The sequence below is a fragment of the Canis lupus genome, chromosome 18, assembly GCF_048164855.1.
Source record: "Canis lupus baileyi chromosome 18, mCanLup2.hap1, whole genome shotgun sequence".
NCBI lineage: Eukaryota > Metazoa > Chordata > Mammalia > Carnivora > Canidae > Canis > Canis lupus.
This window is the reverse complement of record NC_132855.1, coordinates 60499417-60515261: the sequence shown is the minus strand read 5'-3', so window position 1 is coordinate 60515261 and position 15845 is coordinate 60499417. Positions and strand designations below refer to the sequence as shown.

General features: G+C 59.5%; 1 protein-coding gene across 9 annotated transcripts in view; it reads right to left on the bottom strand.

The window, feature by feature from the left end:
• Nucleotides 1–14234, bottom strand: part of OBSCN (obscurin, cytoskeletal calmodulin and titin-interacting RhoGEF) — a 134103-nt gene extending 119869 nt beyond the window's left edge. For 5 of the 9 annotated variants that reach the window (XM_072784694.1, XM_072784695.1, XM_072784696.1 and 2 more), the window contains exons 1-9: nt 14103–14233; nt 10243–11255; nt 9129–9398; nt 8758–9018; nt 7744–8052; nt 7344–7610; nt 6160–6438; nt 5557–5832; nt 4737–5012 (exon numbers count right to left, since the gene is read on the bottom strand). In XM_072784694.1, the coding sequence (XP_072640795.1) occupies nt 4737–5012; nt 5557–5832; nt 6160–6438; nt 7344–7610; nt 7744–8052; nt 8758–9018; nt 9129–9398; nt 10243–11224 (2920 nt within the window). In that variant the 5' untranslated portion in view covers nt 11225–11255; nt 14103–14233. Of the gene's footprint in view, nt 1–4736; nt 5013–5556; nt 5833–6159; nt 6439–7343; nt 7611–7743; nt 8053–8757; nt 9019–9128; nt 9399–10242; nt 11256–14102 lie in introns of all 9 variants that reach the window. The other 4 variants (XM_072784701.1, XM_072784699.1, XM_072784698.1 and 1 more) reach the window with 3 other exon arrangements.
• Nucleotides 14235–15845: the final 1611 nt, after the last annotated feature.

Below are 15845 nucleotides of genomic sequence, written 5' to 3'. Positions count from 1 at the left end.
ACAGCAGGAGACACTTTACTCAAGTGCACACAGGAGGTTCTCTAGCATAGACCACCGGTTATCCCAGGAAATGAGTCTCAATAAATGTAAAGATATTGAAATAATACAAGGTATCTTTCCCAAACACAGTGGAATAAAGCTAGAAGTCATTAATGGAAGCAAAAGTGGAGAGGTGCCTGGGGGGCTAAGTCGGTGAAGCATCTGCCTTTGGCTCAGGTCGTGATCCAAGGGTTCTGGGATGGAGCCCCATGTCTGGCTCCTTGCTCAGTAGGGAGCCTGCTTCTCCCTCTGCCCCTTCTCTCCCCTCCCCACTCATGCTCTCTCTCTCCCTCAGAAATAAATAAATAAATAAATAAATAAATAAATAAATAAATAAATAAATAATCTTTTTAAAAAGAAGGAAAACTGGAAAATTCACAAGTCTGTGGAAATTCAACTACACACTCTTAAAGAATTATAAGGAAAATTAGAAAATATTTTGAAATAGAAATGAAAACACAACAGACCAAGACTAATAAGGTGCAGTGTTTGGAGGAAAACTCACAGTTATAAACTATAGGCCTGTGTCAAAAAACATGAGCACAAATCAATAACCCAATTTCACACCTTAAGAAACTAGAAAAAGAGGAGTAAGTAAAACCCAAGGTTAGAAGGAAGGAAATGAAATCTCACCTGAGATGAATGAAACACAGAATAAAAAAAAACAATAGAAAAAATGGGAGATGTTTGAAACAACCAACAAAATTGACCAACCATTAGCTAGACGGACACAGAAAGTTAGATGACTTGGATTATTACAACAGAATCAATGCAGGGACATCAGCACAGACCTTACACCATGAACAAGTGCATGGTTATGAGTTGGACGATGAAGATGAAATGAAAAAACTCACAGAAACACACAAGCTACCAAAACTGACCCCAGAAGAAACAGAAAGCCTGAACACACCTACAATAAGTAAAGAAATTAAATCGGTAACCAAAACCAAATGAGAGGGACACCCGGGTGGCTCAGTGGTTGAGTGCTTGCCTTCAGCTCAAGGCGTGATCCTGGAGTTCCAGTATCGAGTCCCACATTGGGCTCCCTACATGGAGCCTGCTACTCCCTCTGCCTGTGTCTCTGCCTCTCTGTGTCTCTCATGAATAAATAAATAAAATCTTTTAAAACATAAATAAATAAATAAATAAATAAATAAATAAATAAATAAATAGGCACCCAGACTGGAAATAAAGTAGTAAATCTAGCTGCACATACAGGTGTATGACACCTTTTTTGTATCTAAAATAAAAATCCTTAGGAATCCACAAAAAAATCAATATGTGAATAAACCAGTCAGCAAGGGTTTAGGACACAAGACCAATATTCAAAAGTTCACTCTATCTCTGTGTATTAGTGATGAACTATCCCAAAATAAAATTTAAAAACAATTCCATTTAAAGAAGTGTCAGAAAGAATAAAATACTCAGAGGGTCCCTGGGTGGCTCAGCAGTTTAGCATCTGCCTTCGGCCCGAGGCATGATCCTGGAGTCTCAGGATGGAGTCCCGCATCAGGCATTCTGCATGGAGCCTGCTTCTCCCTCTGCCTGTGTCTCTGTCTCTCTCTCTGTCTCTGTCTCTCTCTGTGTGTCTCTCATGGATAAATAAGTAAAATCTTTGAAAAAAAAAAAGAATAAAATACTTAGCAACAAACTCAACAGGTTATTCCACACTAAAAACTATAAACTGTTGAAAAATTTTAAGGCCTACATAAACAGAGAGGCAGTCTGTATTTATGTCCTGAAAGGTTGATATTGTTAAGATAGCAACTCAAATGGGTCTACACATTCAGCTCAATCGCCATCAAAATACCGGCTGTCCTTTTTGTAAAATTTGTTAAGCTGATCCTAAAAATCACATGGCAATGCAAGGGAACTCAAATAATGAAAACAATAGTAAAATAAAAAGAACATGGGATGCCTGGGTGGCTCAGCAGTTTGGCACCTGCCTTCGGCCCAGGGCGTGATCCTGGAGACCAAGGATGGAGTCCCGCATCAGGCTGCCTGGATGGAGCCTGCTTCTCTCTCTCTGCCTGTGTCTCTGCCTCTCTCTCTGTATCTCTCATTAATAAAGAAATAAAATCTTTTTTAAAAAATAAATAAAATAAAAAGAACAAAGTTGGAGGACCCACACTTCCCAATTTCAAAACTCACCACAAAGCCACAGTGACCTAGACTGTGGTATTGACATAAGACAGATGGACTGACATATATGTCAGTGAAAAAGGACTGAGAATCCAGAACTAAAACCTGACATTGGTGATCAACTGATTTTTGACAAATGTGCCAAGAAAATTTAACAGGGAAAAAAAGATATCTGTTCAACAAACCGTGCTGGAACACCTGGATTTCCACATGCAGAGGGTGGAGGTGGGTCTCATCATCACAGCACACAGAAAAACTAACTCCAAATGGGCCGAAGACCTAAATGTAAGAGTAAAACTAGACAACTCTTAGAAGAAAACAGGTGTCAGTTGGTGTGACCTTGGATCAGGCACTGGTTTCCAAGATAGGACACGAAACATACAAGCAACCAAAGCGGGTACATTGAAATTCATCACAACTTAAAAACTTCTGTGCATCAAGAGACACTATTGACAAAATAAATGGGAGAAGATATCTGGAAATCTTGTATCTGATAAGGACCTAGTGTCCAGAATATGTAAAGAACCCTTACAACTCAACAATAAAAAGATAAACAACACTATGTAAAAATGAGACAGAACCTGAATAGACATTTGTCCACAGAAGACATCCAGATGGCTGACATGTACCTGAAGGGATGCTCAACGGCACTCCTTGCCAGGGAAATGCACACCCAGACCACAACAAGATGTCACCTCACACTCACCAGTGTGGCGACAAGCAAAAAATAAATGATGAAAATAATGAGTGTTGGTGAGGACGTTAAGCACATGGATTCTTGCACACTCTTGGTGGGAGTGTGAGAGGGCAGCCAGTGTGGGAAATCGAGCACTTCCAGGGCGAACGCATGAAATTGCTGCATGACCAAGCCATCCCAAGGGAACCAAATAGAAGCATTCACTTGCACAAAATGTCCCGGCAGCGCTGTTCTTAACAGCCCAGCGTGGGACCAACCACATCGTCTGCCGGCTGGTGGAAAGGACACAGTCCACAGAGCAGGAGGTCACCAGGTTGTATGCATGAAGCACGCATGCACAGCACAGCACATGGGGGCCATGGAAGCACCACACTCATGCGAAGGGCCCGACTTGAGGGGCCACATGGCACGTGGTCCCATGTAGTGTCCCCGACCGGCAAAGCCAGGGGCACACAACAGACCTATGGTTGCCAGGGGCTGGGGGAGCACACACGCGGTGGCATACTGCTGGCATTTCATAGAGTCGTGAAAGCATTCTAGAATGAGGTGGTGCTGGGGCATACAACCTTGCAACGTACTCAAAATCGCGGAATCGGGAAAGCACAGGTTTATGGTGTTTTACTCAATTCTCCCGGCCCTGCTTCCTGCTCAGCCTCCTGCTCCAAGCCTCACACACCACCAGCCAGCGCCTTCCAGAACGTTCCAGATCTCAGCATATGGGCCCTCCTTGAGGGCTACCCGCCTATGACACTTGGTTCACCCTGCAGGGCCTATGCCCTGGCTGTCTTGCGTGGCCAGCCCTGGTCCCCTCCCCTGCCTACCTTGGTCAGGAGGTCAGAATTCACAGGGTCACCACGGGAGGCAGCCCAAGCTGCCCCCAGAGGGCCAGGGGGTCTTGTGGGCACAGGGTCTCAGCAAAGCCCCAGAAACTCCATTACCACTTCACATATGGGACAACTGAGTCACAGGGAGCAACTTCATGAGGTTCCAGGGAGGCAGGATCAAATGGTCACTAACAGGGGGCTCAGGACACCAGGCTCTGTCCCCTCCCAGGTCTGGAGGCCAGGAGTCCTCAGTCAAGGTGTCGTGGCCGTGCTCCCTCTAAGGTTCCAGTAGGACCCCTCCACCTGGAGGGGCCCCTTGCATTTTGGGCTCGTGGTCATGTCTCCCCAGTCTCTGCCTCTGTCACCACATGGTCATCTCAAATCTCCTTCTCTTGTAAGGACACCGGTCATAGGACTCAGCGCCCGCCCGGCACCAGGGTGCTCTCACCTCGAGATCCATGCCTGGGTCACCTCTGCAAAGACCCCATTTCTACATAGGGCCACACTCTGGGGTCCAGCAGGATAGGAATTTGGGGGGCACACATCAGCAACAATCTGACCAGGATCACCCGGCAGGGCTGAGATCAGACCCCTTCCACACCCCAGCACTGCCCGCCTTGAAGGGGGTGTCCGGACTCAGGATGCATCCACCCCACGTGAGCACAGGGGGGTCCCAGGTCAGACCCAGGCTGGCCACTTGACCCCAGGCCCACCTCCTCCACCCTGGACATTCCCACTGCCCAGACAGTAGGCCAGAGGCTCATTTTTCCGAGCCAAATGCACAGCCCCAGCCAGCGGAGTCCGGCCCCAGCCAGCGGGGTCCTGCCTCAGCACACCCCTTGGGGGCAGACATGCACCCTTCCTGAGGCCCTAAGCAAAGCCAGCTGCTCCAAGGTCTGGGGTGTTTGTTACTGGGCATTAGCTCACTGACTGACACAGGCCTGACCCAGCTGTTGACCTCAGTCCAGCCCCCAGCAAACGCCTCCTCCAGGCCTGCTCCTGGAATGTGGTCACACCCTTCCTTGTCAACTGACCTGCAACGTGCAGGTGGAAGGACACCTTCTGGCCCCCGGCCTCGCAGCTGTACTCCCCAGCGTCGGCCCGCCCCGCCTGCTGCACCACCAGCCTCCTGCTGCAGCCCTGGGCCTCCACGTGCACCCTGGAGCTCGCACTCAGCTTCTTCCCGTCCTTGTACCACGTCACCTCCGTCCCGGCCTGGGCCACCTCGCAGCTCAGCGTGGCGCTGCCGCCCGCCTTGGCCTGCACCTCACTGCGTGCTGGCTGCTCCTTGGCAAACACCGGTGTAGGCTCTGGGGACACGGAGACACACAGCGTCAGAGGCCCCGGAGGTGACATTCCCTGAGCCCTGGAGCCCGGTGTACATACGCTCTGGACTCAAGGCAGCCTTGGCCCCCACCCCCCCAGGTGCAGCTGGTGGGACCCTTCTCAGGCACAGGGGAATCCAAAGCCCTAACCCCTCCTGGGCATGCTGGGGAGCAGCCTCCGAGCACCATGATGGGCAGCCAGGACACTGTCTGGGGCAGACGGAAGGTGGGGGGCTGTGGCTGAGACCCCACCAAGGGCCAGCACTGAGGCCCCAGTAGCTTCTAGAAAGAGCCAGAGCCACAGGCATCAAGAGCCCAACCTAAGCTGCTGAGGACACTTCCAGCACCTTTCGGGTCTTGTCAGTGTCACTGCCTCGTCTTCAAAAAGGAGAAAGGGGCTGCAACTTTCCTTGTCTTTTTATTTTCCGCATCCACATCTTTTCTCGTCTAAATGTTAGTTCTCTGGGAAGTTTCTTCTCCCAAATCCAGAAGGAAGTACCCCGCCCAGGCATCCGGGGCTGCAGCTCACCAGAGACAAGCAGCTGGAAGTCCACGGAGTCCTCGCCCACGCGGCACGAGTAGGTCCCCTCGTCCTGCCTGCTGACCGAGGCCGCCACCAGCCGGTGTCGCGTGCCCACATCCTCCTGTGAGAAGCGCTGGCTGGAGCGGCTCAGCTCCATGCCATCCTTGTACCAGCGCACACGCACGTGGGCCTCGGAGGTCTCACATTCGAAGTGGGCCAGGCCTCCAGCCACGGCCTCCACGCAGCCGCCAGCTGTGTCCTTGCGCAGGAAGGGAGTAAGCCCTGCAAGGGCACACGGGCAGGTCAGGCAGCAAGGCCTGGGAGGCCTCACCCCGGTCAGGGCCCCCTCGGAGGCAGAACCAGGGCCCCCTCGGAGGCAGGACCAGGGCCCTTTAGGAGGCAGAACTGGCTGGGCTACTGAGTTCTAACCCCTTCACCCCCCAGGGCTGCCCCCAACGCCCTCCCCAGCCCTGCCCACAGGTCACCCACCCCTGCAGGGCTCCCACTGCTCAGACCCCCTCAAGGCTGCCCAGAGCTGGGGCATGTCCCACGGCCAAAACAGGGGCGGTGGGCCCATGAGGACCCAGACACACACGCGGGAGACGTCACCTTGCACGGAGAGCTGGTAGGCGATGCGACCCCCATTGCTGATGCACTCGTACAGGCCAGCGTCATCTCGCACCACATCCCGCACCAGCAGGGTCCGCTGCCCGGCTGACGCCTGCACCTCGTACTTGGGGCCTGGTGGCAACACGTGGCCATCCTTCAGCCATGTCACCGCCGCTGCCTGGTCCGACAGCTCAGCCAGGAGCTGTGCCTCTTCATGCAGCTGGGCCAGCACCTCCCTCACAGTGGCCACCGGAGGCCTGGCAGTCAGTCCTGGGGCCTCTGGGGGCCACATACAGGAGGACAGAAGGTGTGTAGACAGAGAGAGGAGGGGACAGAGGGAAAGGAAACAGAGAAGGAGCGGACAGGGGAGAGGGGATGGGTGGGGAGGGGACAAAGCAGGAGTGGAGGGGACAGATAGATGGGTAGGGGAGGGGACACAGGGGGAGGGAGGAGAGGCAGTGGAGAGTGAACAAAAGGGAGTGTCAGGCAGAGGGGAACAGAGAGGAGCCAGAAATGCAAACTGTGGAAGGAGCCTCGGTGTCCATCGAAAGATGAATGGATAAAGAAGATGTGGTTTATGTATACAATGGAATATTCCTCAGCCATTAGAAACGACAAATACCCACCATTTGCTTCAACGTGGATGGAACTGGAGAGTGTTACGCTGAGTGAAATAAGTCAATCGGAGAAGGAGGAACATATGGTCTCATTCATTTGGGGAATATAAAAAAATAGTGAAAGGGAATAAAGGGGAAAGGAGAAAAAATGAGTGGGAAATATCAGAAAGGGAGACAGAACATAAAGACTCCTAACTCTGGGAAACGAACTAGGGCTGGTGGAAGGGGAGGTGGGCGGGAGGTGGGGGTGACTGGGTGACGGGCACTGAGGGGGGCACTTGATGGGATGAGCACTGGGTGTTATTCTATATGTTGGCAAATTGAACACCAATAAAAAATAAATTTATTAAAAAAAAGAGAGAGGAGCCAGAAAGGAAGGGACAAGATTGCAGAGTGACGGAATGAGCAGAGAGGAATGGGAGTCGGGGAGACACCGAGGCTCTGTGCCCCCTTCCACTCATACCCCAGCCTCCCCTCTGCAGCCCTGCCTCATCCAGCAGACCCCCTACCAGCCCACCTGCCCCACCCCAAGGACAGAGGCCTGGGGGTCATAGCTGGGTCGCCTACCTCGGACCTCCATGCGGATGCTGCTCTCAATGCCATTGGCCATGAACTTGAGCTCAGCGCCCTGCAGGCTGGCGGACACGGCACGGATGGTGAGGGTGTGGCGAGTGCCATCCTGGCGGATCACATACATACTGCTGGCCTTCAGGGCCTGCCCGTCCAGGAACCACTCGCCCGCCGAGGCCAAGGTGAGGTCCACGGAGAAGGTCACCTCGCTACCCTCCACTGCTGCCACTGCCTTCAGAGGTGTCTTCACGGCCAGCTGGGGGGCTGCAGGGTGAGGGCTTCAGGAAGGGGCCCGCCTCTGCCCACCTCACCTCCTCCCCTAGAGCTGGGGAGGGGGCCCAAGAGCTTCCTCCCCCAGGAAGCCCACGGAGCCCACACGCAGAGTGCCCACACCTACCCAGGTGGACAGTCCCCGGGAACTCGAGGTAGGGGCTGTGGCCAAAGCTGTTCACAGCTGACACCCGGAACTGGAAGTTCCCCTCCTCGGACATGTTGGCTATGGTCAGCTCCTGTGTGGCCACCCACTCAGCCTCGTGGCACCGGCTCCAGGTGTAGGCGCCAAGCCGCTTCTTTTCCACCACATAGCCGTCGATAGGGACAGGGCGGTCTCCGTGGGGTGGTGGGGACCAGCCAAGGGTCACAGAGCACTCCGTCCTGGCCTTTACCACGGGGGCCTCAGGGGCTTGCAGGGGCAGCTTCCTAGGGGCTAGGGAGAGCACAGCTCACCGATGTCACCAACTCGGAGCTCCCTCAACCCCTGGGTCCCAGGTCAACCCAGCAAGGTGTTACACAACCCCCAGCCCTACTGAGGGGGCTGCTTCCACGGTCTGGAATGGCCATGGCCCAAGGGGACAGCAATGCCAATGGAGGCTGTGGGCGTGTGACCCCTGGCTCCAGCCCTGTGGCCGTTGATTTGGTTGCGGTGGAAAGAGTGCTCTGGCTTTCGAGGGAAACACAGCCCAGGTGGCCTAGGGACAAACCCCATCTATGTATCCAAGGCTCAGGCTAGGCAGTGACCACAGCAGAGCACATTCCACAGGTCCATGTGCTGGGGCACATTCCTTCCCCAACAAAGGGCTGGCCTGGTGGGGGCCCGTGGGGGAGGGTCCTACCTCCCAACCTACAAATTTGAGACCAAAGGGCCCAGAAAGAGGACATGCTCACCCACAATGCCCCACACCTGCCTCACCCACGCGTGTGCTTCTAGAACAACCTCTACCTTCTAACTTGGTTTGCAGAGTGGGGAATCACCAGCACTCCTACCTCGCAGTCACCTGGGGTGACCACCGTGAAGGAGGGCAGCAAACCAGGGGTGGGATGCGTTGGCCCAACCCCCCAAAGCCTCCCTGTGGCAGACCCCAGGGCACAGACCTGGGTGGACAGAGGAAGGGGGGCTCTCCAGGGCCCTTACCAGACACAAAGAACTGAGTGGATGTCCGGCAGTCCCCGGCAGTGAAGGTCACCTCGCCCACGTCCTCCAGGGTGCACTTGGAGATGGTTAGCGTGTGGCACCTGCCATCCGTGGTGATGGCCACTCGGCCCCCAGCCACCACCTCCTCCTGGTTCCTCAGCCAGTGGACGGGGTCCTCGGGCCTGGCCAGCTCCACGCAGAACATGGCCGTGTCCCCCACGCGCACCGCCGTCTTCCTGGGGAGCCTCCGGACTAGGTTGCCTGTGGTAGGCAGGGCGCGGGGCGGGGTACGGTCGGGGGAGGGACACGGGCTCCTCCTCCCGGCGCACCTCCCGCCCGGCCGCTTCCCTCTCCCCCCACCCCCAGCCCACCTTGCACCGCCAGCTCCGCCACTGTGCGGCTGCCCTCCGCAGTCTCGCAGATGTAGACGGCGTCGTCGTCCGCCGACACGTTGCGCACGGTCAGCCGGCGCTCGGTGCCCGCCTCCTCGATGCCGTACTTGGCGCTAGCCCACAGCCGCGTCTCCTCCTTGTACCACGCGGCCTCCGTGGACGGCAGCGGCACCTCGCACTGGAACGTAGCCGACTCCTTCTCCTGCACCTGCAGGTCCTGCAGTCGCTTCTTGAAGGGCATGGTGGGCTCTGCGGGGAGAGCGGGGGAGCGCGCGTGAGGCGGGGAGGGGCGGGGAGGGGCGGGGAGGCGCAGGGGAGTGCCCTGGGCGCGGCGCGGGGAGGGTTAGGGCCGGAGCCGGGGCAGGGGACGGGGAAGGCAGAGAGGCTGTAGGGATGGGGAGGAGGAGGAGGACGGGAGGGGGCAGAGGAGAGGGCACAGAACCTAGAGCCTCCCCTCTTAATATAAGATGTCTGGAAGAGGAGGAGAAACAGGCACGTAAAGCCACAAAAAGCCCAGGGACGCTGCTCCCGGGCGCAACACCCCGTGGGCCCGTGGCCCCGCCAGCCTCCCGCCCCGGAGCCCCTGGGCCCGCTGAGACCGCGGGCCCAGCCCTGCTGCCCGAGCACTTCCCCCGCACAGTGTCTGCAGGCACCCCCTAACCCTGGGGAGCGGGGCCACTTCCCCGCCCTGGGAGACTACTGCGGGTCAGAAGTGGAGGTCAGGAGCCTCGCCCACAAAACCCGATCGTGCTTCCCGTCCTCTGCCCCCGAACCCTGGGGGAGGCCCAGACCCCTACCAGGGCCCTCAACAGAAGCCCGAACAGCGGTCCAGAAGGGTCTTCAGGCTCAGCGGCCACAGCCTCTGGCCTGCCTTTGTCCCCACCCTGCCAGCGAGAGACCCCTCAGCATCCCGTGACGGGCGGAGTGCCTGGGGGGAGGGGGCGCCGAGGATAAAGCGTTTTGCTGTTCACTCCTGTGACTCGCAAACGCCAGAGCCACCAAGACTCCGGATTCCACCGCGGATTTCGTTCTCGGTGGAAAGGAGCGGGGAAGGGGCCGCGCGGGGATAGTGCGGCCCGCGAGCGGAGCTCACCTCGCACGACCACCAGCACGGAGCTGTAGGTCTGGCCCACCAGGTTGGACGCCGTGCAGGTGTAGAGGCCCCGGTCCGACTGCTTGCAGAAGAGGATCTTGAGCACGAAGTTCTCCTGGGCGTCCTCGTACACCACGTGTCGCCGGCCCTCCACCACCAGCTGCCCATCCTTCTTCCAGACCGTCTCGGGCTTGGGCTCACCGGTCACGTAGCAGCTAAGACGCGCGTGCTTGCCCTCGGTCACCGTACAGGTGCGCGTGCCGGAACCGGGAGGCGAGGCTGGGGCGCCCTCGGCGCGCATGGCCTCGCGCCGCCGCTGCAGGTGCGCCAGGAGCGCGGCCGTGGAGGCCCCGGGCGGGCTGGCGGCGTCCGCGTCCGCGTCCACCGTGAGCGCCGCGTCCGCGCTGGCGGCGCCCAGCGGGTTCTCGGCGCGCACTGTGTAGGTGCCGCCGTCGCGGGGCCGCGCGTCCCGGATGCGCAGCGCGCTCGCCTCACCGAGGGCCTCCACGCGCACGCGGGGCTCGTCCGGCGCGCCCAGGCGCCGGCCGTCCTTGGCCCAGCTCACGGCCATGGGCGGCGAGCCGCGCACGCGGCAGCGGAAGGTGGCCTCGGCGCCCTCGCGCACGCGGATGGACGTGGGCCGCAGCAGGAAGTGGGGCGCCTGCTCGGCGCAAGCGGCCTCAGCGTCCACCTGCAGCCCGACAGCTGCGAAGGCCTCGCCGATGGCGTTGCGCGCGCGGCACACGTACTGACCGCTGTCGCCCAGCGCCAGGTCCAGGATGGTGAGCCGGTACAGGTCGCCGTCCTGGGCCAGGCGGAAGCGCGCACCCTCCTCCACCGGCAGCTGGTCCTTCTCCCAGCTCACTTGCGGCGTCGGGTTGCCCACGATCTGGCAGCTCAGTGTGGCGTCCTTGCCCACCGACACCACAAAGGCCTTGGGCCGGGTCAGGAATCGGGGGGCCCCGCTGAATGAGTGATCCATGGCAGCGGCGGGGGTGGGGGGCGGGAGGGCCCTGCGAGTGGGTTGGCAGAAGGTCAGAGTGGGGAGGAGACCCAGTGGTGGCCGAGTCCCGCACCTGTGCCCCACCTGGCCATTCCCCATTCAGACCTCCTGAAGGACCCGGAGGTCTCACCCCCCACCCTACCCCCCCCCATCCCCCTACGTAGAGTCACCAGGAGGCACCATGGACCAGAAACTCAGATTTAACCCTTTCTGGGCATTCGTGGTCTGTTGCCACACCCCGCACCACAGGCTTTGCTCACAGTTGGGTACCTCTTCCTCCTGACCCCCAGCTCTAGCCCCACAGCCCAACTCGAGGTCCTATTGAGCACCATCTCCAAACATCACAACAGCAGCCTGGCTGGCCCTCTCTCTGTCCACCAATGTCCTTCCTACCTGGGTCCACACAGACCCGCCTGTGTGTGCCCCCCCCCAGCTGCATCCAGGCACCAGCCCCCCTCCCTGACACACCGCAGCCTCCTGGATGCTGAGCCTCCAATCTGCCTGTGTCTCCTGCCCCAAGAGGAGGCGGTTCTCCCACCTGGGCAGGGCGGGCCCTGGGAGGCCTGTGCTGGGCACCTGCTGCTAGCCCAGCCCCTCTCTGACTGCTTACTCCCGAGGTCACCGGGATTCTCCACCCCAGGAGGCTCTCCTTTCCTCTGTGGGTCCCTGCCCTGCTTGCCCAGGCAGTGCCCATGACAGAAGTCCCACCTGCAGCTGCCAGTGCCTCTCCTGGGAGTTCCAGTCCCTTTAACCCCGAGCAGGGGAAGAATGGAAATCCTGCCACCGTCTGAGTGCTGAAGCCCACGAGCTGCCCACACCCCCTTCCTGCGAGCACCTGATCCTGGTTTGGGACAGCCCACAGTCAGCGGGCAGGAAGGACAGGCACAGAGTACTCCAGAAGAATCTGGGCGGTCCAGGCTGAGGCTGGCCAGGTTGGCCGGCAGGGCCCGGTCAACCTACAGACTTTGGCTGGCTCCCTGCGGGGACAGGGTTGGCACCACACAAACCAAAGTCCTCAGGTGACTGGCCTCTGCCCATCCCGGCAGGGCCTGGCTGGCCTTCAGCACAGGTGGGTTAGGTGAGCCGGGCCTGGCCTACCCTCCACCCCACCCACCCCTGGCTTCAGTAAGAACAGCAGCCTGTTGGGCTCAGGGCTGGCCCCAAACGCCTGAGCGCCCTCCTCAATCCGGGGCTGGGCTTCCAGCACGGACTGCCCACTGGGGACGAGTGGGGTGACATCCTGTGATTCAGGGCCTAATCCCCTTAATCCCCCTCGAGGAGGTGAGTCCGCAGCAGCCTGCTGACTCACTGTGGAGTCAGCACCTCTGTCCCCTACCCCCCACTGCCTGGCCAAGTTCTGGGGCTGGGAGGACCCAGGCGAGTGGCTACCCGGGCCCCGCCTCCATGGATGCCCTCCTGGGCCTCGATGTCCCTCTGGGGAAGGGTTACTCTGACACCAGGTTTCCAGAGGCCCTGCGCTCTGAGCTCCCAGTGACCCTCCCCTGGATTGCAGTTGGCCCAGGGGTCCCCTGAGCCAGGACAGTGCACCTCACACCCCCCACCAGCCACTGCGGGAGCAGGTATGGGAGCTAGGTGCTCTGAGCTCACGAGTGGGCAGGGTCAGAGGGCCACCTCCACAGCTGTGGCCTCTGGGAGCCAGGACCAGGATGGGAGAGGGAGCTCCCATCACTGCACGTGCTTAGAGGGAGCCAGCCCAGCACTCGGCAGGTGATAGCACTCTGGCCTGCAAGGGTGGGTGGAGACCCCAAGATCCTCAAAGGCCTCAGGGCTGGTGCTGATGCCCGGCTCCCTGGCATGGGGCCTGTGTTCCCCAGCTCAGTGCAGCAGCCCATGAGGCCTGGGGGCCCCCTCCAGGCAGGTACCCCCTCTGCTCAGTAGGGTCATGGCACCCTAGATGCTGACCAAGGACTCCAGAACCCTGGAGCGGGGGGCAGAACTCCTCCTGGGCATGAACATGCAACAGTGATGGCAGAGACGGGACACTCAGGAGGGGACATGGGGCCAGCACCTCAGCCCCAGCCTCCCAGGGAAGCCCCTTCCTCCCTCAGTGTGGACCCCATTCGCACTCCTCACCCCTTGAAGGCCCCAATCTGCCACTAGCAGGAGCCTCCCTCCACATGGCTACATGGCGACCATGACCTCCCCAGCCCCATCTGGGGTCATGCCTCCAGAGCTTCCAAGTCCCTAGGACCAACCTGAACCCTGCTCACAGCCTCCATCCTTGTTTTTCTAGAATTTGGCCAACCTTGGGGCCTCCTCATGGGGCCCCTGGACCATTTCCCAGATGAACCAAGCATGGGGAATTGCTGGCAGCCTCACTGCACAACCTTGACGCATCCCTGGAGCCCCCGCTGCCCCCACCCCTGTCCCCCGCACTCCTCTTCTAGAAAAGACCTTCCCTAAACCCCTGGGCTGGCGGCTTCCCGAACTCCCGGGGAAATTCTTTCCTGGAGTCAGGTGTCAGTGCCCCTCTGGCTGTCCCCTCTGCTGAGCCAACAGGCCCAAAATAGCCCCAGCTGTCAGCGGGCATCCATCCTAGCAGGCTGGGGGCAGGGCCGGCCAGACCCCCAGGCCTCCCTCTGAGCAGGGGGCAGCAGAGGAGAAGGTGGAGGCCTGCATGGCCCCTGACCTCCCACCCTGCGTGAGGGCCCAGCTCAAGTCACCAGGGCATCAGGGGCTGGGTTCCAGGGCCCCAACCCATGGAGCTACACGGCCTGGCTGGACACCCCCCCACCAGGCCCCTCTGTACCCCAGAGTTCTGACCTTCAACTGGACAGCCCTGGGGGAGAGGGCCTAGGTCCCGCTCAGCCCCCACCCTGCCTGTAGGCCTCCTCACCTGTCTCTACGGGGAGGCTGGGAGCAGCTCCCACGTGGGGGGTGCAAACGGTGGGCAGGGGCTGCTGGGTCTCACTTCCCTCCACAGGCCCAGGACCGACACGGCTCCCACCCAGCAGCCCACTCTCTGGCCGGTCCTCAGACTGGATGGGGACGAAAGGACAGGCGGACGCTGTCAGCTGGAGAAGGCTGGGCCCGCCCCCACGGCTGGCCAGCCCAGCCCAGCCCAGCTCCAAAATAGCCTGAGTGTCAGAGCCGGGATTTGGTTTCACCCCCAGCCCCAGGGAGGCAAAGGGCAGAGGCTCTGGGTGGCCAGGGGTGGGGGTGGGGGGCAGCGATGGTGTGGGTGAGGCCGGGACCCCACCTGGTGGGGAACCCTGCTCAGACTAGCATCCTGGAGTACTAGGCAGAGGGGACCCAGAATGCACCAGAGGGCACCCAGGACAATCCAGCGGGGAGAGGGGGACTTGGGACCACCCAGAGGGCACCCAGAATGTGTCAGAGGGCACCCAGAACTGTCAGGGGGGAGAGGGGGACTTGGGACCACCCAGAGGACACCCAAAAAATGCCAGAAGGCACCCAGGACAGTCCAAGGGGAAGAGGGGGGGTTGGAACCACCCAGAGAGGACCCAGAAAGTGCCAGAGGACGCCCAGGACTGCCCAGGGGCAGAGGGAAACCCAGAACCCCCAGAGGGCAGATGGACTCAGGCCATGCTGAGGGCACTGCCACCTGAGGGTCCTGGAGTCTGGGTGGAGGTGGCACCCAGAAGCCCTGCACACCCCAGCATCAGCCCCCATCCATCCCCACCACACCATGCCCAAGGCAGCTTCTTTATCCCTGGTCCCTCTGGGCAGCACCTGGCCTGGCTGGGTGCCCCCAGCACCTGTAAATGGGGGTGAACACCCTGAGAACCCATCCAGGGACCTCACTGGCCATGGACAAGGGCCCAGGCCCAGGGGGATGGCTGGCAGGACAATGGTGAGCACTGCTATGTCCCCAGAAAGGCTGTCCCCCTCCATTCCCTTGGTCCTGCTGCAGGGACAAGCAGGGACAATACGCCAGGCCCACCTGGAGGAAAGGTGGCCCTTGCCTGGTGAGGGCCTCACCAGGACCCAGAGGCCCCTGTGGATGTCCTGGGTCTCCTGGGAGGGGGCTGCCCCCTACCCCCCGAGGCTCAGGTCTGAGACCCCCCCCCCATCAAGGAGCTCATCTAGGGGTGGGGACCACGGCAAGATACCCAGCAGGCTGCTTATATCCGCCTGCCCCGGGGGCCTCTCCTGCAGTATCCACCTGCTGACACCCAGCCCAGCGGGTGGCCGGGGCCTGGGTCCAAGCACCCAAGGGGTGGAAACAAGGGTAGGCAGGATGGGGGAGGCTCTGCTGCCCAGCCTCACCCCTGCCCCCAAGCATGGGGAAACTGAGTCTGAGCCCAGACCAGAAGCCCTGGAGATGCAGAATCAGGCACCATCATGGCCACACACAGCAGGACGTTAAAGACATTTATTTCTCAGGGTGCTGGCAGGTGTCATCTGGGAAGGCGATGCTTGCAGACCCTGGGATGCTGAGGTGTCTCCCAGGTACAGATGCAGCCCCCCTCAATGTGCCCCAGTGAACAGAGGGGGCAGCACTGGGGGACCCCCTGCTCCCTGAGGACACTGCTCCCAGTCCCGGCCCAGGCCAGGATGTCACTGCACTGACCCCCCTAACACCAGCATACGAGGGGTACTCACTCTCCTCCTCCTC